The sequence below is a fragment of the Zingiber officinale genome, chromosome 4B (genome assembly GCF_018446385.1).
Source record: "Zingiber officinale cultivar Zhangliang chromosome 4B, Zo_v1.1, whole genome shotgun sequence".
Classification (NCBI taxonomy): Eukaryota; Viridiplantae; Streptophyta; class Magnoliopsida; order Zingiberales; family Zingiberaceae; genus Zingiber; species Zingiber officinale.
The window spans coordinates 117,535,144-117,557,116 of record NC_055993.1 but is presented as its reverse complement, the minus strand read 5'-3'; the positions used below and the strand labels follow the sequence as shown (position 1 = coordinate 117,557,116).

General features: G+C 36.4%; 1 protein-coding gene across 4 annotated transcripts; it reads left to right on the top strand.

Moving 5' to 3' along the window:
* The first annotated feature begins 224 nt into the window (after nucleotides 1–224).
* Nucleotides 225–21,503, top strand: LOC121976177 (ribokinase-like). Of its 4 annotated transcripts, none has more exons than XM_042528218.1 (13): nucleotides 225–331; nucleotides 693–747; nucleotides 818–907; nucleotides 4,905–4,982; nucleotides 11,962–12,036; nucleotides 12,180–12,232; nucleotides 12,834–12,984; nucleotides 13,886–13,996; nucleotides 19,479–19,605; nucleotides 19,736–19,836; nucleotides 20,248–20,386; nucleotides 20,768–20,820; nucleotides 21,326–21,503. In XM_042528218.1, coding segments are annotated over exons 1-13 (1,119 nt in total). In that variant the 5' UTR covers nucleotides 225–329; the 3' UTR covers nucleotides 21,410–21,503. The 4 variants fall into 4 exon arrangements, with proteins under 4 accessions (XP_042384152.1, XP_042384150.1, XP_042384151.1 ...); XM_042528216.1 differs by lacking the exon at nucleotides 225–331 and adding an exon at nucleotides 395–607 and having other exon boundaries at nucleotides 19,739–19,836; XM_042528215.1 differs by lacking the exon at nucleotides 225–331 and adding an exon at nucleotides 399–607.
* The last annotated feature ends 470 nt before the right edge of the window (nucleotides 21,504–21,973 follow it).

Here is a 21,973-nt window from a genome sequence, read left to right as displayed (position 1 = left end):
CTAGATCCGTAAAATGGAACGTTTTGATGTAGAATTAAATTAACTTGACTATTCTAAAATAAGGTAAAATTAAAATAGATACATATTATTTTAAAATTTTCCTAGGTAAAATGATTATTTTGTAAACTCAAGTACTTAGGTAGTTCAGTAAACAGCTGAACAAATAAAGCTCTTTATGCCCGTACGGTTCACTATCCGGTTCACACTTTGTTGTCTCTTTTAGCGCGGCGGAGTCGTCGGGGAAACGAGTCAGCAGGTCAATCACTGTCGACGCTACCGGCCTTCCTCGGCGACGTCTGGTTCGATCTCGGCGGACATCGTTCGACTTCATGTATGAATCACCTCCTTTCCGTTCAATCGAATTTTTCTTTGGGCTTTAGTCTCCTCTCATGATCACTGGATCATCTTCTCGTTTTCCGCCACGATCTGAATCGGATTCAGACCCCTCGTTTTCCGATCCGAACCCACACTCTATCCTTTATCTTGGAGCTCCAACGACCACAAAACCCACATCTGCGTCCCTGACATCCACCCCAATGAAGCCGTCCTTCCTCAACCCCTTGCAGTCTCTCCGCCCCGCCCCTGTCCTTCTCCCTCTTCTCTCGAGGCATGGCTATTCTTCCTGTAGTTTTATTTTTATTTTTTCATCTATTTTATGTTTGTTTTCTCTTTTGTGTGTACGCCGTTGATAGGGCGCAGATGTCTTCTTCCTCGCGGATCCCTTCGCCTCCTGACAATGGAGTCGTGGTATGTTTTCTTTCCCCTTCCGTTAGCTTAATCATGATTGCTGGATTACAAAATCTATTTTCCGTGTTAGTTGGGTTGTGGCGCCGTGTCGGTGGATTTCCTGGCGACGGTGGCTGCCTTCCCCAAGCCTGATGACAAGATCCGCAGCGTCAACCTCAAGGTGAAGTGCATTGGTCTTGTTTTTGGACGGTGTAAATTTGAAAAGATGGATATTGTGGTTTTGCTTGTCAATGTTTTTTTTTATAGATTCTTCTTTTCTTTGATTAGATGAATGTATTTACATTCACATAACTTCTTTGATTAGGAGTTGTCAGTTTTGTCCAAGGAGAAAATGAACAATGAAGTATTATGTGTTTCCAAAAACTTGACTTTTCTTTACTTTTGGGTCACTTGGAAACTTGGAACTTTGCTAAGCAACACTATGAACCTTGCAATTGTCATGAGATTTCTAGGTACAACAACAATAACAACCAAGCATTTTCCCACTAGGTGGGGTCGGCTGTATGAATCCTTTTACGCCATTGAGCTCTATCTCCTATTATATCATCATCTATATTTAAATAAATTTTATCTTGTTTTATTGTTGCTAACCAAGTCTTTTTTGGTCTTCCTCTTCCTCATTTGATATGCATGTTTATCATAGTTTCACATTGCCTAACTGGAGCATTTATTGGTTGTCTAAGTACATGTCCGTACCATCTTAAACGTGTCTCTCGGAGTTTGTCCTCAATAGATGAAACTCCGACTTTTTCTCTGATGCTCTCATTTCTTATTTTGTCCATCTTCGTATGTCCACATATCCACCTTAACATCCTCATCTCTGCAACTCTCATCTTCTGCTCATGTGCTCGAGTCATAGCCCAACATTCAGCTCCATATAACATAGCAGGTCTAACTGCGGTTTTATAGAACTTACCTTTAAGTTTAAGAGGTACTTTACGGTCACATAAAACACCCGACGCCCTCCATTTCACCCATCCCGCTTGATTCATGAAGACATCTCTCTCAATCCTCCATCATTTCAAAACGATCCTAAATATTTAAATCTCTGCTCCAGCAACCCTCTCCTATCTTAACAATTGTTTCATTACTTAATATCCTAAACTTAAATTCCATATATTCTGCCTTTAATCTACTAAGCTTAAAACCTTTCCCTTATAGTGTTTCCCAAAATTCTAGCTTAGCATTTACTCCTTCACGTGTCTCATCTACCAAAATAATATCATCTGAAACAACACGCACCATGGCACGTGTCTTGAATGTGCGCAGTGAGTTCATCCATAATTAGTGTAAAAGATAGGGACTTAGTACGATCCGATGTAACCTATCTTTATTGGCTTGATTACTCCGCCTCAACACTTTGGTCGTTACATCCTCATACATATCCTTAATTAGTTCAATATACGTTACGCTAACACTCTTTCTAAAATTCTCCATATAAGTTCTCTTGGGACTCTATCATGCTTTTCTAAGTCAATGAATACCAATGTGAATCTTGCTTTTCTCCCGATATTTTTCAATTAATTGCAGGAGACGATAACTTCTATTATCGACCTTCCGTGCACGAACCCAAATTGATTTTCCACGTGCTCTCCTTCCTTAATCTTTTCTATTACTTTTTCCCAAAGTCATAGTATGACTCGTTAGTTTAATACCCTATAGTTCACAATTTTGATGCCTCCTTCTTATATAAGGGAACCAGAGTACATTTATTTCGTTTCTTTTCGTTTTCAATATCATGTTAAATAATTTTGCAATCATCTTTTTTCCTAAGAGACTTCCATACCTCTATCTAATATCATCGGTCCAACGTTTTTCCATCGTGCATCTCATTTAAAGTTTGTTTTATTTCAAGTTTGAATTCTACGATAAAATTAAAATTCCTACGCTCATTTGACCTAATTAAATTACCTAAGTTAAGTTGATCACCTAAACCTTCATTAAAAAGTTGATGAAAATACCTCTTCCACCTTTTTATTTCCCATCATTTACTAATACCCTATTACATTTATCTTTAATACATTTTATTCGCTAAGATCTCTTGTTTTCCTTTCTCTCACTTTAGCTATTCAATAATGTTTCTTTCCTTCTTTTGATCCAATTTTTGATATAACCGCTCAAAAGTTTCATTTTTTGCTTCACTCACTACTTTCTTAGCTATTGTATATTTTTTTAAGTTTTCCTCGTTCTTACAAATATATAATTCCTTATAAGCTATTCGTTTTTCCTTCACTTTCTCTTGTACTTTCTCATTCCACCACCAAGATTCTTTACTTAGTGGTGCATGTCCCTTTGACTCACCGAGTACACTCTTAGCTATTATTTTCAATTTTGATACCATCTTATCCTATGTTGTATTACAGTCATCGTATATATCACCTAATGCTTGTATTTCTACATTCTCCTTAAATATATTTTGTTTCTCATCTTTTAACTTCCACCACTTAATTCTAGGAATTTTATATATTTTCTTTCTATTGATACTATGTTTGAGGCGTATATCTAACACTACTACCCTATGTTGGGTAGTTAAGGATGATTTGCAATCTTTATGAATCTTTCTATTCTTCTTCCTAACCATAAGAAAGTCAATTTACATTTATTATTTCCACTTTTGAACGTAACTCATGTTCTTCTCTTTTCTTAAAAAACGTATTAGCTAATATAAGGTCATATGCTATCGCAAAATCTAATATAGTTTTCTCTTCCTCATTCTTCGTTCCAAACCCATAACTCCCATGTACTCTCTCATATTCCTCATTTTTCACTCCGACATGCCCATTTAGATCACCTCCTATTAAAATCATTTCATTTGGTGGAATATTTTGTAATATTTCATCTAAGTCCTCCCAAAACCTTAATTTGGTAACTTCATCTAATCCTACTTGTAGTGCATAAACGCTAATTATGCTCATAGTTTCTTTCGCCACTATTATCTTAAGAGCTATAATTCTATCCCCTTTTCTAACTACTCCTACAACTTCATCTTTTAACAAACTATCTACAATGATACCGACTCCATTTCTTGCTTTACTCTTTCCAGTGTACTATAATTTAAAACCTGAGTTCTCTATCATCTTTGTCTTCTCACTTGTCCATTTTGTCTCTTGTATACATAAAATACTAATTTTTCTCCTAATCATCATATCTACTACCTCCATTGATTTACCAGTGAGAGTTCCTATATTCCATGTTCCAAATCTTAGATTATTAGTTTTCCTATCATATTTGTTCTTATCTAACCTATGATGTGAGAACTCTTGCCTATTTAATACTACACCCAAGTTCTCATGGAGATGTAGCGGTCTTTGCTGAGACGTTACAGTCGGACCCTATAACGCGAACTCTTCCATATTTATCACTACACCAGAGTTCTGGAGATGTAGCGGTCCTTGCCGAGACGTTACAGTCGGACCCTGCAACACGTTCTTTCCGGAGAACAACCTAGCATTAGACAATAGTTTAATGGATTCATTCAATGAATATTTGCCATAGTTTGACGCTGGCTGACAACCTAACGCAACCCTCCTCCTTTATCCGGGCTTGGGACCGGCCATGACCAGTCATCATGGGCGGAGTTATGAGATTTCTAGGTAGAGTTCAATTAATATGAGGTAGCTTGGAAACCTTTGAGCCAGATGGGATTTTAATACATTTCTACTAAGTATTTTGTTTTGGCAAACTCTTTTGCTCTAGATGTTCCTGGTATGTACTGGCTCGGGTAAGTAAAACTAGACTTGAGATGATTCTTTTAGGATTTTGGAACTACTAGAAGCCAAAAAATTGGAATGTCAAATGAGATGTTCATTTTTTTCCCCATTAATAACAACCAATGGTGTTACTTCTATAATCTTATTAACGGTACTCTAGTCAGATAATTTAGGTTCTACAATGAGACCTGAGGCGGGCTAAATTTCTTAAATTGAAAATTTTGACAATTGGATTAGGCATGGAAAATCTGACCTTTTTTGCTTCTTGTTTACTTGTATTATGAAAAGACACTATCCTTGGCCCATGCCATTTTAAAAATTTTGCTGCAGCATTGAGAAAAATGGAATGTAATTCTCTTAGAATCTGAGAATAATACAATTAAATTTTTAATTGGTTGCTCATTCTATATTCAAGAAGTTTGTATCGGTTCCAATTTAAATGCTCAGGTAGAAGGAGGTGGAAATACTGGGAATGCCTTGACCTGTGCTGCACGTTTGGGTTTAAAACCCAGGGTAATTTCAAAGGTTTGTTGCATTGAGTTATTTGATTTTTGGCTAATATTTCTATAGTTGAGTAGGTTGAGTCTTGTAAGATCCTTTGGTTGTTCCATGAATTAATGAAGCTTTCTCACATCCATTCTCCATTTTCAATAGTTGTATTAGAAGATTCTGAAATTGCTTTGTTGGTCCCTTTGATAAATAGTCTTAATATGGTTATAGAGTACAAGCTAAACAAACTAATTCACTATAATGCATCCTATCTTAAAAGTTAATTAGGTATGTTTTGGTGGAATTTTGAAGGAAGATGAGATGTTCAGAAAAGAAAGGTTCTAGGACAAAGATTAGCAGATACCTATGAATATCTATTGTAATATACATCACTTGAAGATAAACTTGAGTGCTAAGTTTGGGATTTTGTCTTGCCAATTATTGAGTTTGCTGATAACAGCTCCTTAAATCGTTCCATGGGTAAATATTTATTCAAAATTGTACATGGATCAAAAGCTCATCAACCAATGAACATAATTCCTTTATCTACCCCCTCCAATCCATCTTAGAGTGATGAGAGGTTTGTCATTCTAATGTTAGGGGGGAAATTGCTTTGAATAATGAAAATTATAAAATGCATGCTGGCGTACATTGTAAATATAATGAATGGAATGAAGCTAACTATGTTCTTATTCACATTCACTCTAATGCCTTTCTAAAAATTCCTTTAAGAAACTTCATCCTTGTTTCTCCCGTGTTTCCATATTATGAGTAAGATTAATGTTAATGCTTATGAAATTGACCTACCAATTGATTTAAACATGGGTAAAATTTTCTATTTAGAGAACATATTACCATATTAGGGGGCATTCAAGTCTCCTTCGTTGTTTGTTGGATTATCCATAGATTGTACTCCTATAGCTCTAGTACTTGCAAATCCTTCTATGATGTTGTTGGCCCCTCCGATTGAAAGCATTGTGGATTCTCATATAATGATAGCCCTACATGGATGTACCCGAAGATACATAGTTCATGGATAGGGGCTTTCAGACATTAATGATGTTTGGATCACATAGTATGAACTTTGACAGCTCGTTCCTAACTTATTTGATGCACTACGATAAGTGACTGGACTTTCTCCATTAGATGCACTTTAAAGTAGCCTATTGTGTACTTATTCTCAGCGATGCAAATCTTGATTGCTAATCTCCGCACTTTAGAGAATCAAGTTCTTGGTGGGGGAGAATGATCCAAATTTGAAATTAGATCACTTTTTTAATTTAGAGGTATTTGGTAGTCTCTCATAGTTTCTGCAAGTCAGGAAAAGAGTTTTAGGTATCTAGATTTGTTTTTTCAATGTTATATGTCCAAATCATATTTAATATTTTTCCTAAGTTATCGAGTCTTTTTTGATAAGTTGATATTTTTTACACCACTTGGTTAATTTTTTTTTTCCAATTTTAGTTGGGTTGAAGCCTCTAAAAGATCCAACTTCCCCTTGTAATTTATCTTTGATTCAATAATATTTTCTTTGATAAATTTATCATTGTGGAAGTTTGGTACTTTGTGTTTGTCTCTTTCCACAACATAGTGTTGTGCCAAGATGAGGTTGTGAAGTGGTTGCGGTCAGGTGTAACTACCTTCTTGGGTAATGTCTCAAGTGGAAGAAGGATAGAGTCATAGTGGCTAGGCAATGATGGAGAACACACAAAGGAGATGGCAGTCGTCCCTGACATCTTCCACCATTGTAAGCAAGCAAGAGCATACAGAGTGGTTAGAGTCATTGTAGATGCAAGAGGAGGGATGGTCCTGTATTGGTTGTTGCCTTGTTATTCATGTCGAAGTTGCTCACAAAAGATCGTCAAGAGCAAATTTAGGTGTGTCCTAGGTAGCGGCAACACTTGTTGTCTATGGAAAAGGGGCAAATAGTTAACATGAACGAGCAAGTTGCGGTTGGGAAAATATGAAGAGAGAAAGAGAGGATAGAGAGATAGAAAGAGATGATTGAGAGGGTGAGGCTAACGACCTCCTAAGGGAAATGTCTCGTTTGGGAAAACCTTAACCATAGAAAAGGGATTTTGAATTATATACCATGTAAATTTGGGGATAAGAAATATATTGTATTGCTTTCGTAATTGAGATTACCATTGTATATAATAGATTCATAGTAAAATCTTAAATCTAGAACCGAACTCATTAAACCAATGACCCTGTTCATCTAATACTTATATTAGATACATTGTATAAGTATTAGATACATCGTATATATAATATTTGATAACCCATCTACTTGTGCCCATCATTCCTGCAATGTACTATAATGGACATCAATCCACTAGTTTTTGGCAACCAATTCTTTTAGTCATTTTAGAAATGCCTCAAGTGATATTTCACATAATTATCACCCAAACGATTCACATACTTTTCAAGGATTGTTTGTTACTTCGTGTATTCTTTTTGGGACTTTTAACAAATACTTTTTAGTAATTTAATCTCTTTTCTTTGTTTGTGCAACCAGACAATTAAGCGTATGCATAGTCTACACAGAGGGCAACCATTTCAATGATATCATGATTAGATCTCTAAGCTACTTTTTTTTTTACTATAGGAAGTGTTAACAAATAAGGGGACATCACAAAGAAAATATTCAAGATATTCAGCTATATATTTCTGTGCTAATCAAAGATTGAGAGTTCTCTGGCTATCAATCAATTCTTGGCATGTACTAATTGGGCCTGAATGATTAGTTTCATAAAATCTTCTCAAGCATGATTTGGATGAGTATTCTGCCTAAATGCTTAAATTGTAATATATACAGAATTCTCTCCCTCCTATGTGTAAGTCATTTGTTATAATTTATACCTATAACTTAGAGAAAAGAGTGGTGCAATCTAAAAGTGGAAAGACAAACCATCAAACAGATGAAATACTGGGGATAGCTAGAATTTGAACTATTGATTTGTGCTATGCTACTATGTATTAATTGGCTGACCCAGGCTAAAAGATAAGACGTGAGGAATGACACAGTTTATTTATCTGTAGCCTGTCATCTCCTCTCATGATCTGTTTGATTACGAATAGACTTGACATTTGAAAGTTCAAACACAGAGTAATATGGAATGAAGACATTGCCAAATGAGTTGAAATAATATGGAAGGTGAGGATTTTTAATGCTTGATCTGTGCTTTATTATTATATTAAGATTATTAGAGCTATAATTGTTTCGAAAACACCTAATTTATATTCTGGATGATCCTGTCTGAAATATGCAAAGACGTGCGCCGACTCCAGTGAACGACGATCCCTGATGAAGATAATCTCTTAGAGATTTGGAAGAAGCCCTCCGCGATCCTACGCACAACAAGATAAACCAACAAAGCGTTAGTGACCTAAGATCGGGGTGGGAATCCTTCGCTAGGCCCTCCGACGCTCAAGTCGGTTTCTCTCTCAATGGTGGAAGAAAGGAAGAGGAACAGAAACTCAAGTGAAACAGAGTTTAGATGCTAGAACTTGCATACCTCGCCAACGGAGAGGATCCCCCCTTTTAATACTACCTCATGTGACCTCCGTAGTCGTGAAGTAGTCCTCGGTTTGTTAGGGTTTGTTAGGAGATGAAGTCATCTTCTATATTTCGTGCAATAATCCTTTAAGGTATTTTTTTTTACCCCAAATGTACCTCTTTTGTCATTTATGATTTATATTTGTGATGGGGACACGTTATTATAACTGAAGAAGCTTCTAGAAGATATTTCTCGTCAAATCTGTTAGGTTGTTATATTTTCAGCCGATCCTTTAAACCGGTCGCATATATAATAAGAATACCATCTGTTAGGTGTGTCTCGGCCGGTCGTTCAAGCCGGCCGCACATGTTAAGAATATTTCTTGTTGGTCATGTCTCGGTTGGTTGTTAAGGCCAGCTGCATATATGAGCTCATGAGTACTTGTTTGTTAAGAACCATATATAAAATTAAGTGCTTTTATGCTCGGGCGGGCTTTGCCCGGTCGAGTATATATGAGCATGTGGGTGCTCGCTCGATCTTCAATCGGCCGGTGATATGTTGAAGCTACGCATAAGGCTAAGTGCCTTTATGCTCGGGCGGACTTTACGATTCATATATGAGCATGTAGGTGTTCGCTCGGTCTTCCATCACCAGTAACCACCGAGAATCATATATAAGGTCAAATGCCTTTACGCTCGGGTGGGCTTTGCTTGACCGATCGCTCGGCCTTCGGTCGCCCGGTAACATGCCGAGATCATATATAAGGCTAAATGCCTTTACGCTCGAGCGGGCTTTGTCCGACCGAGCATATATGAGCACGTGAGTGCTCGTTCGGTCTTCGGTCGGTCGGTAATATACTAAAAGTCATACATAAGGCTAAGTGCCTTTACGTTCGGGCGGACTTTGCCCGACCGAGCATATATGAGCACATGGGTGTTCGCTCGGCTTTCGGTCGGCCGGTAACATGCTGAAAATCATATATAAGGTTAAATGCCTTTATGCTCGGGCGGGCTTTGCCTGCCCGAGCATATATGAGCATGTGGGTGCTTGCTCGGCCTTCGGTCGGCCGGTAATATACTAGAAGTCATTCATAAGACTAAGTGCCTTTACAAAGCCCGCCCGAGTGTATATGAGCACATGGGTGCTCGCTCGGTCTTCGGTCGGTCGATAACATGCTGAAAATCATATATAAGGCTAAATACCGAACGGGCTTTGCCCGGTCAAGCATATATGAGCACATGGGTGTGCTCACTCGGCCTTCAGTCGGCTGGTAATATACTAGAAGTCATACATAAGGCTAAGTGCCTTTATGCTCAGGCAGACTTTACCCGGCCGAGCATATATAAGCACGTGGGTGTTCGCTCGGCCTTTGGTCAGCCGACAACATGCTGAGAATCATATAAGGCTAAATACCTTTACGCTTGGGCGGGCTTTGCCCGGCCGAGCGTATATGAACACATGGGTGTTTGCTCGACCTTCGATCGATCGGTAACAGGCTGAGAATCATATGCATAGGGTTAAATGCCTTTATGCTCAGGTGAGCTTTGTCCGGTCGAGCATATATGAGCACATGGATGCTCGTCCGACCTTCACTCGACCGACTATATACCCTTCCTATCTTTCTCGACCTAGACCCCTCCTTCACTGCCAAGCCGACCCATCATAACCCGTATACATTAAATTATTAATTGCTTAGCAAATATCATCAACATCCTTCTTTGCCATGTGAAATATAAAAGAAAAGTGAAAATTCAGGATTTTCCAACACATTCTACCCCCTCAACCGTGAAGACTTAGATTTCAGGGACCATATATTATTGGAAAGTGATGTGAGCCTTTTCAGTTTGCAACTTTATCCATTTCAACATAAGCATTTCCCATTTTGAAACATTTTTTAAAAATTAAATACTAATTTTTCTATGGAACTTATAGAGCAATTCTGGTTGGCTTATAGATATCTCAAATCACCATTGAAATTGCATACTAAAACACAAACTAGTAGCTAGTCAATTCTTTTAAAAACTTAGACTCATAGTCACTAGAATATCAGTCGCTCTATTTTAGGTTAGGGGAACTAAATGCTTTAAGCAAATTTGGTGTTTGACTTCGTAAGAGCTTGTTTATATTCGTTCAGTATACACAAAGACGATTAAACTAACAAGCTTGAACAACTCATTAAATTAAATAAACAAGCTAGAACACACATGTGTTCAACTCGTTAATGTTTGTGAACAAAGATGGTGAATTATTCGTGAATAATGTCCATGAATAAAATTCTTATCAAACTTATAAATAAATAAAAAATCTATCAAAATGAATATTAAGCTCATTAACCAACTAAATATGCTTAAAAATGTAAAAAGTTTGAAAAATTCAAACAAGTTTGAATTAAAAGCTCGATAATATCTAAATGAATCAAGTTCAAACTAAACTTAAACCTAGCTCAAGCTAAAAAAAAAAGAAGAAACAAAGCTTGAATAACCGTTTCAACACCCTAGTTAGTTTTAGATTCAGCTTGCCTGGTTCGATTACCTTATTAAACAAACTTGAACAACACAAATGTTGATTCGGCTTCGCTCATTTCTCCTCCTTTTAGTGTCTCAAGAAAACAATGGTAATTAGGTATAGGAAGATATTTGAAACAATATCTATTTGCTCTTCATTACTGCAATGCAAATAAATGATAGTTTTATTAGATAGATTTTTTGTGCAATACAACATTAGTATCCTTCCCTATCATGTGGAGGCTGACGAGACTAGCACATTATATGGTGACATGTTTTGCCATTATTCTTGTCTCTCCTCCGCATGTGTAAGCGTTGATGTGCGTGTCTAGAATCTATTAACCTACTCCGTGACACCCTATGTCATGTAAGAAAAGGAAAGGGATGTTGAAGCTTCTTTAGCAAGTCCTAGGGTTGATACGGTTTTTTTTTTTTTATCGAACTTTCTGTGTTATTACTTGGTTCTTTTGCAGTGCAGGGTAAGATTCCGTAGAATAGATCATTCCCTTTGACTCCATATTGGCGGGAGCTTCGTGCATCGGGCTATCCTTTTTTAGTCATTGTTATTTTTTATTTGCATTTCAGAAAGTTCTAGTGTTCTTCTTTGGCATGTAAAATCGCTTAATGATTATGGCTTAAATTGTGATTCAATTATTAGGTGTGTTTGGCATCTATTGGAGATGGAGTTGAATTGGATGGTTATGGTTTTGTATTCATCTTCAAACCTCTTTGATCTATTCTTGTGTCATTGTATACCAATAAGTAATGTCAGGCCAAGGGCTCAAACTTGGAGATGCTTCTCTTCAATCTTATCAAAGTACCTTAAGTGTTAGCCTTATTTTTTAGTTGTTAATTTTTAAGTGTTTTCTCGAATTAGAGATCATTAGGTGGAATAACTGATTTTAAGAGAAATAATTAGTTATTATCATAACTCTCAAAGGTATTTTAGAGTTTAGGCTAAATTATCTTCTTAACTCCTAACTTTCATCTCCATTTCCTGATCCTCCTAAGGTAGCTGATGACCCTCAAGGGAGGAGTATGCTTGAGGAGCTTGAAGCAGATGGAGTAGATACTTCCTTTATGGTGGTGTGTAATTATGCCTTCTTCATTTACTTTATTATACAAATTGATCAAGCATTTATGTTTATGATCTTTGCTATTTTTTCCCCTCTTTTAAAGATGGGTGGAACCAGTATTGATACCTTGTTATCTTTGTCCTTATTATTCAGGTTGGAAAGGAAGGAAATTCTCCGTTCACCTATGTAATAGTTGACAACCAAACGTATGAAATTTCTTTTCAGCAGTTCTTTTTTATGTTTGATATTTGAGGGAGTAAAGTCTACCTTTCTTTATTGTAAATAACTAACTTTAGCAGTTATCCACTCAGTTCCAGGATTAGTAACACTCGGTGAATGCATTAACTTTACATGTTGAGCATTATAGTCTACACCAAGAACCATTCAAAAGCTGGATTGGTAAAAGATGGAAAATTCATGTTTTCTAAACACCTAATTGGTGAACATCAGTTTCAATTCTTTGTTGTGGATACTGGTCTGGAAATCTAACAATTATATTGGTGCCTTGCTAATTAAGTTGTTTCAATTTTAAGCCATGATTTTGATGCCTGTCAGACAAGTAGATATCAGCTTTACTTGGACCAGAACCCTGCCGCCAAACTTATGGTTCGCATATGTCAATATGTGATTATGTTATTGTTTTAGATAGGATGGTGTGCTATCATCTTGATGTTTTGATGCCATTTCTTTCTTTATTTTTCCTGATAGGCTGTGTTAGATTGACTGATCACCTTTGTATTAGTATTTAAGGATTTAACTAATTTCCCAGTAGCTAAACAGAAGCTTAATTGGTTGTCATGTTTCCAGGAAAACTCGTACGTGTATTCATACTCCTGGAAATCCTCCATTGGTTCCAGAAGAGCTTACACATGCTAATTTATCATCTGCATTGGATGGTGCAAACCTTGTGTACTTTGATGGGAGGTTATGGGAAACTGCTTTAGTTGTTGCCCAAGAGGTAATCATGATTATATTGTACACTTCATAGTTCATATTGCTCTCCAAAGTGTATCAGCATGATCTAAAAAAATAATTTCTTGCAAATATGAAAAAAAAAAGTTTGAATTGGTAATGGATCTTGAAGTCACTATTCATGTCCTTTGCAAGCTGATCACTAGGATAAAAATTTAATCCAGATGCTGAATTGTTTTCTCTGATTGATTTTGCCTGTACAGATGGCACATAGTATATCACTTGTCAAATATCTATTAGATATTAGTTGTTCAGTTGATATAAGTGGGTAGGATTATCTTATTTACTAGTCCAACTATTTCAAATTAATGACTATCTTTCCAGTTTCTATTGCATACTGTGTAATTTAGATGATCTTTCCTCTTCAACTGTTTACTATACTCGCAAAATTTCCAATTTCAAAGTTGTGAGTTGAATAGCCATACAACATCTGGATTCAATCAATCCATTACCAAAACCATTCAGCGCAAAGGCATTAAACAAAAACCATTACTATAAACAATGGAATAAGACCAACAAATAAGCGTGCTAACACCACCAATTACTAAATAATCTAAACAGATAATCAACCTCCAACCACATTCCTATGCATTGGCAGTTTAAAGTCATTCTAAGAGTGATTTTTATGCATTTATGATATTTTTGGTGTAAAAGCTATAAAGTGTTGTGTGAACATGTGTATATATGTGGATACCACTCACACAAGGGGTCTGTGTGCGTGGATATGTCCATATGCACATACATATTGGTGTTTGTCTATCATTTTATGCCTGCTTATTGGTTTAGTTTCTGAAATGTGCTATTTTAATCTGGGTATGTGCTCGTTTAAATTGAATGTTTCTGGAATGCATTGCATTTAATCGCTTCCTATGAAATCTTCAGCACAGGCAAGTAGAAGGAAAATTTCAATGTTAATTGACGCAGAAAGACCAAGAGAGGGATTAAATGATCTACTTAATTTGGCAACTTATGTTGTCTGCTCTGAAAAGTTTCCACAGGCAAGCATATTTCATTAATACAAGCTTTCTGGCCTAGTATTTAGGAAAATGCATCTTCCAGTTATACTTTAGCAGTTCAAACAAATACATCATCTCATTTTACAGGTTATTTTACTTTCTCAAACCATGCTTTGTTCCCTTCATTACTGGTGCTACATTACTACCATTTGTGCTATGATACTAATGGATAAACTTCCATCACAAAATTTTTGGTGATTTATGTCACAGAAGCTATGCATAATTTTCTCTTTTTTTTCTTCCTTCTCTCTGGTTCCTTTCTTCTTCCTTTCATGTATCCTCTTTGTTGGTGTAGACCGACGTGAGAAAAAGAGGGAGGAGAGAGGAAACATAAAGAATCAGAGAGAAAGATAAAAGAGGGAGGAGGAATAAATACGTGGAGATCAAGAAAGAGGTAGAGAAAAGAGAGCGAGGAGAAAAGGTCAACGCATGTCACTACTGCTAGCAACAATAATTTCCTTGGGGGAAAGGAAAAGACGGAGGCAGAAAAAATTGAAGAAGAGAAAGGCAAAAGAAGAAAGGAGGTGATAGGAGGAGAATAGTTGGTCAACAATAATATATTTCGGAGGCGACAATACCCTGCAAGAAAGAGAGAGGAGGGAGTGAGAGAGGATAAGAAAGAGAAAAGGGAGGTAGAAGAGGGGCAGAGATGAAGGAAGCAGAAAGTGGGCGAAAGGATTGTGATGGCGTGTTTGTCTTCATTTGCAACAGTGTGCTATCATAAGTGACAATGTCTCCAGGGTAAAAAGGAGGAGAAAGTGAGAAATAGACGGGAAGAAAAAGAGAGTAGGATTGAAAAAAATTACTGCTTTTAGTAAAGACATCGGCAACTTGGTTGGATAAGTGACAATCCTACTCTCTTTTTCTTCCCCTCTATTTCTCACTTTCTCCTCCTTTTTACCCTGGAGACAATGCTTTAGTAAAGACATCAGTAACTTAGTTGGATAATGATACGAATGGAGTGACAATTTTTTTTACTCATTACACACTCACGAATAAAGTGACAGTTAACCTAAATATGCTTAGTCTTATGAAAAACTGAATTACTTGTAATGTGAATAGCTGCTTGGTTATCACAGTACATTGGCAATGATTAGGTGAACCCTAATTCTCCAAGCAAATTCTTCAGAAATAACATCTCGGTTATAGTGTGAGCCATGACTCTTGTACTCTGCTTCGACAGTCGGTCTAGCAACAACAGTTTGTTTCTTACTTCACCATGTTATTAGATTTCCCTCTACATAAGTGCAATAGCCAAAAGTGGACCGTCTATCGATCTTAGATCCAGCATAGTCGACATCAAAATAAGCTTCGATCTTTAGGTGCTCATTTCTCTTAAATGACAATCCTTTCCTGGAGATTTTTTAATGTACTTAAGAATCCTAATAGTGACATCGTAGTGAACTTACTTCGGCTTATCCATAAACGACTGACTTCTCCAATTACAAAAGAGATGCCAAGTCTTGTTAGTATTAAGTAGATGAGTTTCTCAATAAGCCGTCTATATTTTGCCTTATCCTTAAAGAACTCTCTAGTATCATTCCAAACACTTGAATTGATATCCATAGACGTATCAACCGGCTTCATTCCAAACAATCCAATTTCTTTGAGTAAATTTGTAGCATACTTCCGTTGGCATAATGAAACTCCAGATTTGTTGGTAGCAATTTCAATTCCTAAAAAATACTTAGGGCGTCCCATATTCCTCATCACAAAGTGTTGCTGCAAATATTTTAGTTTTGTCTATCCCACATATATCACTAGATATTAGGATGTCATCAACATAAACAATAAGAATGATAATCTCATTCGTGCTTTGTCGTACAAACACATAATGGTCCGATTTGCACTATTTGAAGCCAACCATACTAATTATATTTCTGAATTTATCAAACCAGGCTCTTCGGCTTTGTTTAAGACCATAAATGCTCTTTTTAAGTCTGTAAATCATAGTGGCATTCTCCCCCTAGCAACATCCGCTGGATCTCTCATGCAAATCGTCATAAAGAATGACATTCTTCACATCTAGCTGATAGACTAAGATTAATTGACAACCAAGGAGAACAAAGCTCTAATAGAATTCAAGCGAGTAGTAGGAGAGAACGTCTCAAAGTAATCAACACTATAAGTTAGTATAAATCCTTTGGCCACTAAACGAGTTTTGTATCAATTAATAGTACTGTTAGCTTTAAATTTCAGAGTAAATACCCAACAACAGATAACAATACCAACATAAGGTGGTGCAACCATCAACTCCCAAGTACCATGAGAGATAAGGGCAGACATCTCCTCATCCATTGCAGTTTGCTAAGCCAAGTGTTGATAAGCCTCAGAGTAGGAAGTTGGAACTTCTGTAGATGATAGAGAAACAACAAAAGCGTGGAATGCAGGACCAAGGTAATCAAACGAAATATGATTAGACAAAAGATTAGTAGTGCAAGATCGAATGCCTTTTCAAACAGCAATAGGTAGATCAATATCGGAGGGGCGAGGAGCATCAGGATTTGCACGAAGAGGTGGTGAGGAACATGAATTTAGTTTTGGCCGAGCACGCCTTATGTACACTTGCAATGGTTTAGGAGACAGAGCATCTGTAGTGGGAGACATGGATGATGGGATAGGTAATGGAGGAGATGCTAATGTATCATGTGACTGAGCTACATGGCGGGAAAAATATGGTTGAGATTAAAAAAAAGTAACATCAGCACGAGTGTAATTGCATTTTGTGAGTGGGTGAAGACAACGATGCCCTTTTTGTGTGCGAGAATATCTAAGTAGGATGCATTTAATAGAGCGAGGGGACAATTTATTCAAGTCAGGAGTAAAATAATAGACAAAACAAACACAACCAAATATATGAGCAGGCATCGAGAAAAGAGATTTGTCAGGATGAAGATAAGAGAAGGGGATATCCCTATGAATATAGTAGAAGACATCCTATTTATGAGAAAGCAAACTGTGAGTATAGCATCACCCCTAGGGGTGAGCAATCAAATTAAACTGAATCGACTAAACTAATTAAACCAAAAATGAATCGATCGAACTTTTTCTGAACCAACCGAATTTTTCAAAAAAAAAATCGAACCAAACGAACCGATAAAACATCGGTTAATTCGGTTTTCGATCGAATTTTTCGATTTGGTTTGGTTTGGTTCCAGTTTGGCTTGGTTTGATTTGATAGGTTTGGTCCTGGTTTGGTTCAATTCAAATCATAATATTGGTTCGGTTTGGTTCCGATTTGGTTCAATTTGATTTGGTTCCGGTTTAGTCCGTTTAACTATCGGTTTAATCGAATTTCTATTTCAAAACCGAAACCGAACCGATTAAACTGGTATTTCTAGAAAAAAAATTGAATTTCCGAATTAACCGAACCGAACTTTTAATTTCGATTGGTTCAGTCAATTAATTCAGTTTAACTGAATTTTTGCTCACCCCTAATCACCCCACAAAAACTTAGTAACATGCATGTGACAAAGAAGAAAACGAGCTACGTCTAGGGAAGTGTATGAACAAGACATTTGATGAATTATGCCATGAGAATTATATTCTACATTGTTGTTTTAGTGAATTCAAGTGCATTATCAGTATAAAGAATGCGCAAGACAACAGAATATTGAGTTTTTATTTCGTTATAAAATGATGTTAACATCTCAGGAATCTCACTCCTAATTTTGAATAAATATAATCAAGTCATGCGAGAATATCATCAATAAAAATTATAAAATACTGAAAACCTCCTGTTGACTAAACTCTACTAGGTCCTCAAACACTCAAACATTACAATGAACAAGTTCAAAAGCAAAAGAACTACGTTTATCAACTCTAGAAGGAAATGAAGTACGATGGTGTTTTCCGAACTCATAGGACTCGCATTGGAAGTAGACGGAAGGAGAACTAAACTTTTGAGAGTGGAAGAAAATGGGTAGCCTAGATGACAATGCCACTAATAAGGAGATACAGTTGCTGAGAGTGCTCGGGAACTTACATGTATAATCAAATCCAGATAGTATAGGCCATCACTCTCATGTCCTCCATCCATTATTCTCTTCGTGTGCAGGTCTACAATAGGATGGATAAAAGGATACAGAACAATTGTGAGTTTTTGTTAGCTGGCTTATGGACAGTAAACTAAAAGGAAATTTAGGTGTAAGAAAATATTATCAAGAGTGATATTTGTAGTGGGCCTGACAACACCTCTTCTTGTAATCGGAGATTAAGTACCATTGGCTAGACGGGCAGGGGATAAAGATGAGGAAACAAAAAGGGAAGAGAAAATAGACTTGTTACCCGTAATATGAGCAGACGTATCAAAATCCAACATCCAAGGCTTATCACAAGACACAACAAACTCACCTAGAGAGGACGAGGCAGTGGCAGAGGGAATGCTAGCAGAAGAGCGAGCCAATGTCGGGTGATGGAGTCGATAGTTTGGTTGATGCATTATTAGCCCAATCAGACTTACCAAACTTCGTCCAACACTTCTCGAAGGCATGGTTGGAACGACCACAATGAACACACGAACGACTACTCTTGGTGGTATCAGTTCCACGACCAAGACCGTGACTACTATTATGACCCCAAAGAATTCATAACCATGAGCAGCCATAGCCGAAGTGTCAAAACTAGTGTCAAGACGGCCCGTAGTCACACGAAGAACTTGTGTTAGAAAAGGATGTTGGTGCCGAAATCGGCTGCACAGGGCGTCGGTGCTGAAATCGACAGAAAATGACATTGGTGCTGAAATTGGCAACACAGGGCGTCAGCGCCGAAATTGACAGAAAAGGACGTCGGCGCCGAAATCGGCAGAAAAGGACATCGACACTGAAATTGACAACAGTAGTAGGAGTCGGCAACAACAACAGAAAGCAGCAACAGGGCGGCAGAAAAATTAGGTCAAAGCAGAAGAACCTTGCTATGATACCATGTAAAAGAGAAAGAGATCATATATTTCTCATAAAAAATAATCCGCTTACATGTAGGTATTTATATACATAAGGAGGGAAAGAGAATTCTATAATTATGGTATGTCTATCAATCATTAATTATAATCAATCACAATCTCTATAATCAAACTAATCTAAATCAATCATAATCCATACAATTAAGGGAATTTTCTTAAGTATTCAACAATTTCAAACATGGAAATGCCCTTTCTTAGTTGAAGATATGCTTTTGTCATTGTTGTACTACATCGGCTTTTTGATGTTGTCAACCTCTATTTGTCCATTGATTAGTACAACTTCCTTTCTTAAATTCTTGTTCGATGTGCTCAATTATGTTGGGCATGCACTTCAAAGGACATCTTGGACTGGGAACTCTGTTATCATAATTGCAAACTCTGCTGCCACTGGACTGTCTGCCGTATAGTTACATATGGATATGTGCACGAACTGTTCAACTACATTGCCGTTTAAAATTTGTTTTTGCATTGCAACTACAATCATTTATGTGATGTCTATTACAGACGTGGACAAATGCCCCATCTACTGCAAGTGCATTGATATCCATGCTTCTAAGATTGCCTAATCTGAAATTTGTGATTGTGACCCTTGGAGAGAAGGGTTGTATAATGCTTGAAAGAAGTACAAATGGTAAGTACATAAGCATGAGTAGTATTTTTGTTTAACAGTTTGAACAAACTAATAGCCATGTTAACATTTACCATTATTACACAGAAGATATTCTTTGTTTTCCTATGCTTTTTTTATATGATTTGCACAGAAGCTTCTGGGCAAGAGGAAGTAGTAGTTGAAAGTTTACTGGAATCACTAAAGACCAGCATGGATGCAAGTTCTCTTCTCCCAATATGTATATCATCAAAGGTATTTTCTTATAGTAGAGGTTTATCTTTAGTTTTCTTTCTCTGTTGTTTGAGAGTTGGAACTTGGTGTTAGTAACTTTCCATGCTGTAAATAGGTAAATCAGTTGCTGTTCCACTCAAGTATTGATTTCTCAGTTGCTTCCTCCAGTTAATGACTTTGTTGTTTGATTATCTAGCTCTGTAAATGGCTTTTCATTATACTCCTGAAAATTACCAGTGTCTATAATCTGAATAGCGATGCTACCTGATGATGATTTAATTTTAGCTCTTATTGCTCGATCCTACTAACTGAGACAAGTTGTTGATCTTCCAAACAAGATGACTTTGGTTCATCCTTGATTATTGTTGGTTATTGCTTTTAAACTTCGAAACTATCATTTTATTGCTGATATCTAGTGATTTCCATTTGCAGTCTAGCTTGAGAATTAGTGCCAATGGAATTGGTGCAGTAAGTGGGAGGTTGCTTCTAGGAAAAGCAGAAGTCATCCCTCCATCAGAGCTGGTCGACACCACTGGTGCTGGGGATGCATTTATCGGAGCAGTTCTTTATGGTTTGTACACCTATTGATAGCATATCCATATGTCAAACGAATTTCGAACATACTACCTTATCCTTTTATTCTCCCTTGGTCGGCAATAATAGTAGTAGCACTACTTTTATAGAGAGCGAATTTGTTTGAACAAACATGCATTTCTGCCGCTAAAATCCAAATGCTAACACGCAGCCAAAAATCAAACACCTAGTGATCAGCAGAAAAGTTGGTTTCCAACAACTAAATCACATGAGACCTTTTTTTCCCTTTTGAGTAAACCTAATTTAGGTCTAAATCTACACTTGTGTTTGATATAATCAGTGATCATCTTCTTCTTTTCATTTTTTGTCGGTATTTTCTATTTGCTACATCTGACTGCTTCTTTTGTTTTCTTTTTAGCCATATGCGCTGGCATGTCACCGGAGAAGATGCTTCCTTTCGCCTCACAAGTGGTATAAATCTCATGCTTATCACTTTTCTCCAGTACTTCCGACAATACAACTCTGTTAAAAAACAACCAATCTAGGACCCTCTCAAAATCCTCTTATAACATTTGTTTATCAACTAATTTTCGGAAACAGATGGATGACTAAAAATTCATCAAATTTCAAATTATCAGTGGCTCGTCTTCTCGTTTAAGTTTATTAGTAGCGTCTAAGTCAATTTTGATAAAATTTTGATACAAAATGCTATTTATTTCATCAATCTAGGACCCTCTCAACTCATTGCACAAAGATATCCTCTTATAACACTTACTATTGATCAAACTTAGTTTCTGAAACAGATTGATGATTAAAAATTCATCAAATTTCAAATTATCAGTAGCTCGTCTTCTTGTTAAAGTTTATTAGTATCAACTAAGTCAATTTCGATACAAAATGCTATTTGTTTGCTGAATATATTTTGGAATATGTGCTCAAATAGCTCTCGAGTATTTATTGTGTATTTTCACTACAGGCTGCTGCTGGGTGCCGAGCTTTAGGCGCTAGAAGTGGCTTGCCTAAGCGCACAAATCCTAGATTAGCTCCATTTTGGATGTAGAACTTTAACTACTGAATTTCACGAGCAAGTTTGGTGTTCAAAACTTAAGATATTATCTATATTCATTTAATAATGATGAACTGTTCATGAGTCATATTCATAAATAAAAATTTTATCAACGTAATAATTAAATAAACAAATTTTTAAAAATGCTCAAATAAAGTATAAAAGTTTTTTTATTTTTTAATTTAGTCAAATTTATTTAAATTTTATCAAAATTATTTTAATTTTGATGAATAAGTTTTGATTAAAATTGTAAAAAGAGTTTATGATTTTTATTATTGTTATTTCTTAGAATGCTTGCTGATAAAACTTCAGATGGTACCATCTTTTTCAGATTTTGATCATTTGAAAACAAATTTCTGTTTGGCAGAAAATTAAAATAGTTTCTTTTATAATCATTATGATTAAATGAGCACTTTATTTTTTTTAAACAATAAAATAATATTTTATTTAAAATATCCTTTATGTGCTTCACTTAAAATTGTTTTAACTAGAATAGTTTTATCCAGTGACGTATCCTCTATCTCCATTGATAGAAGTCCATAATACTAGGAGTTTCAT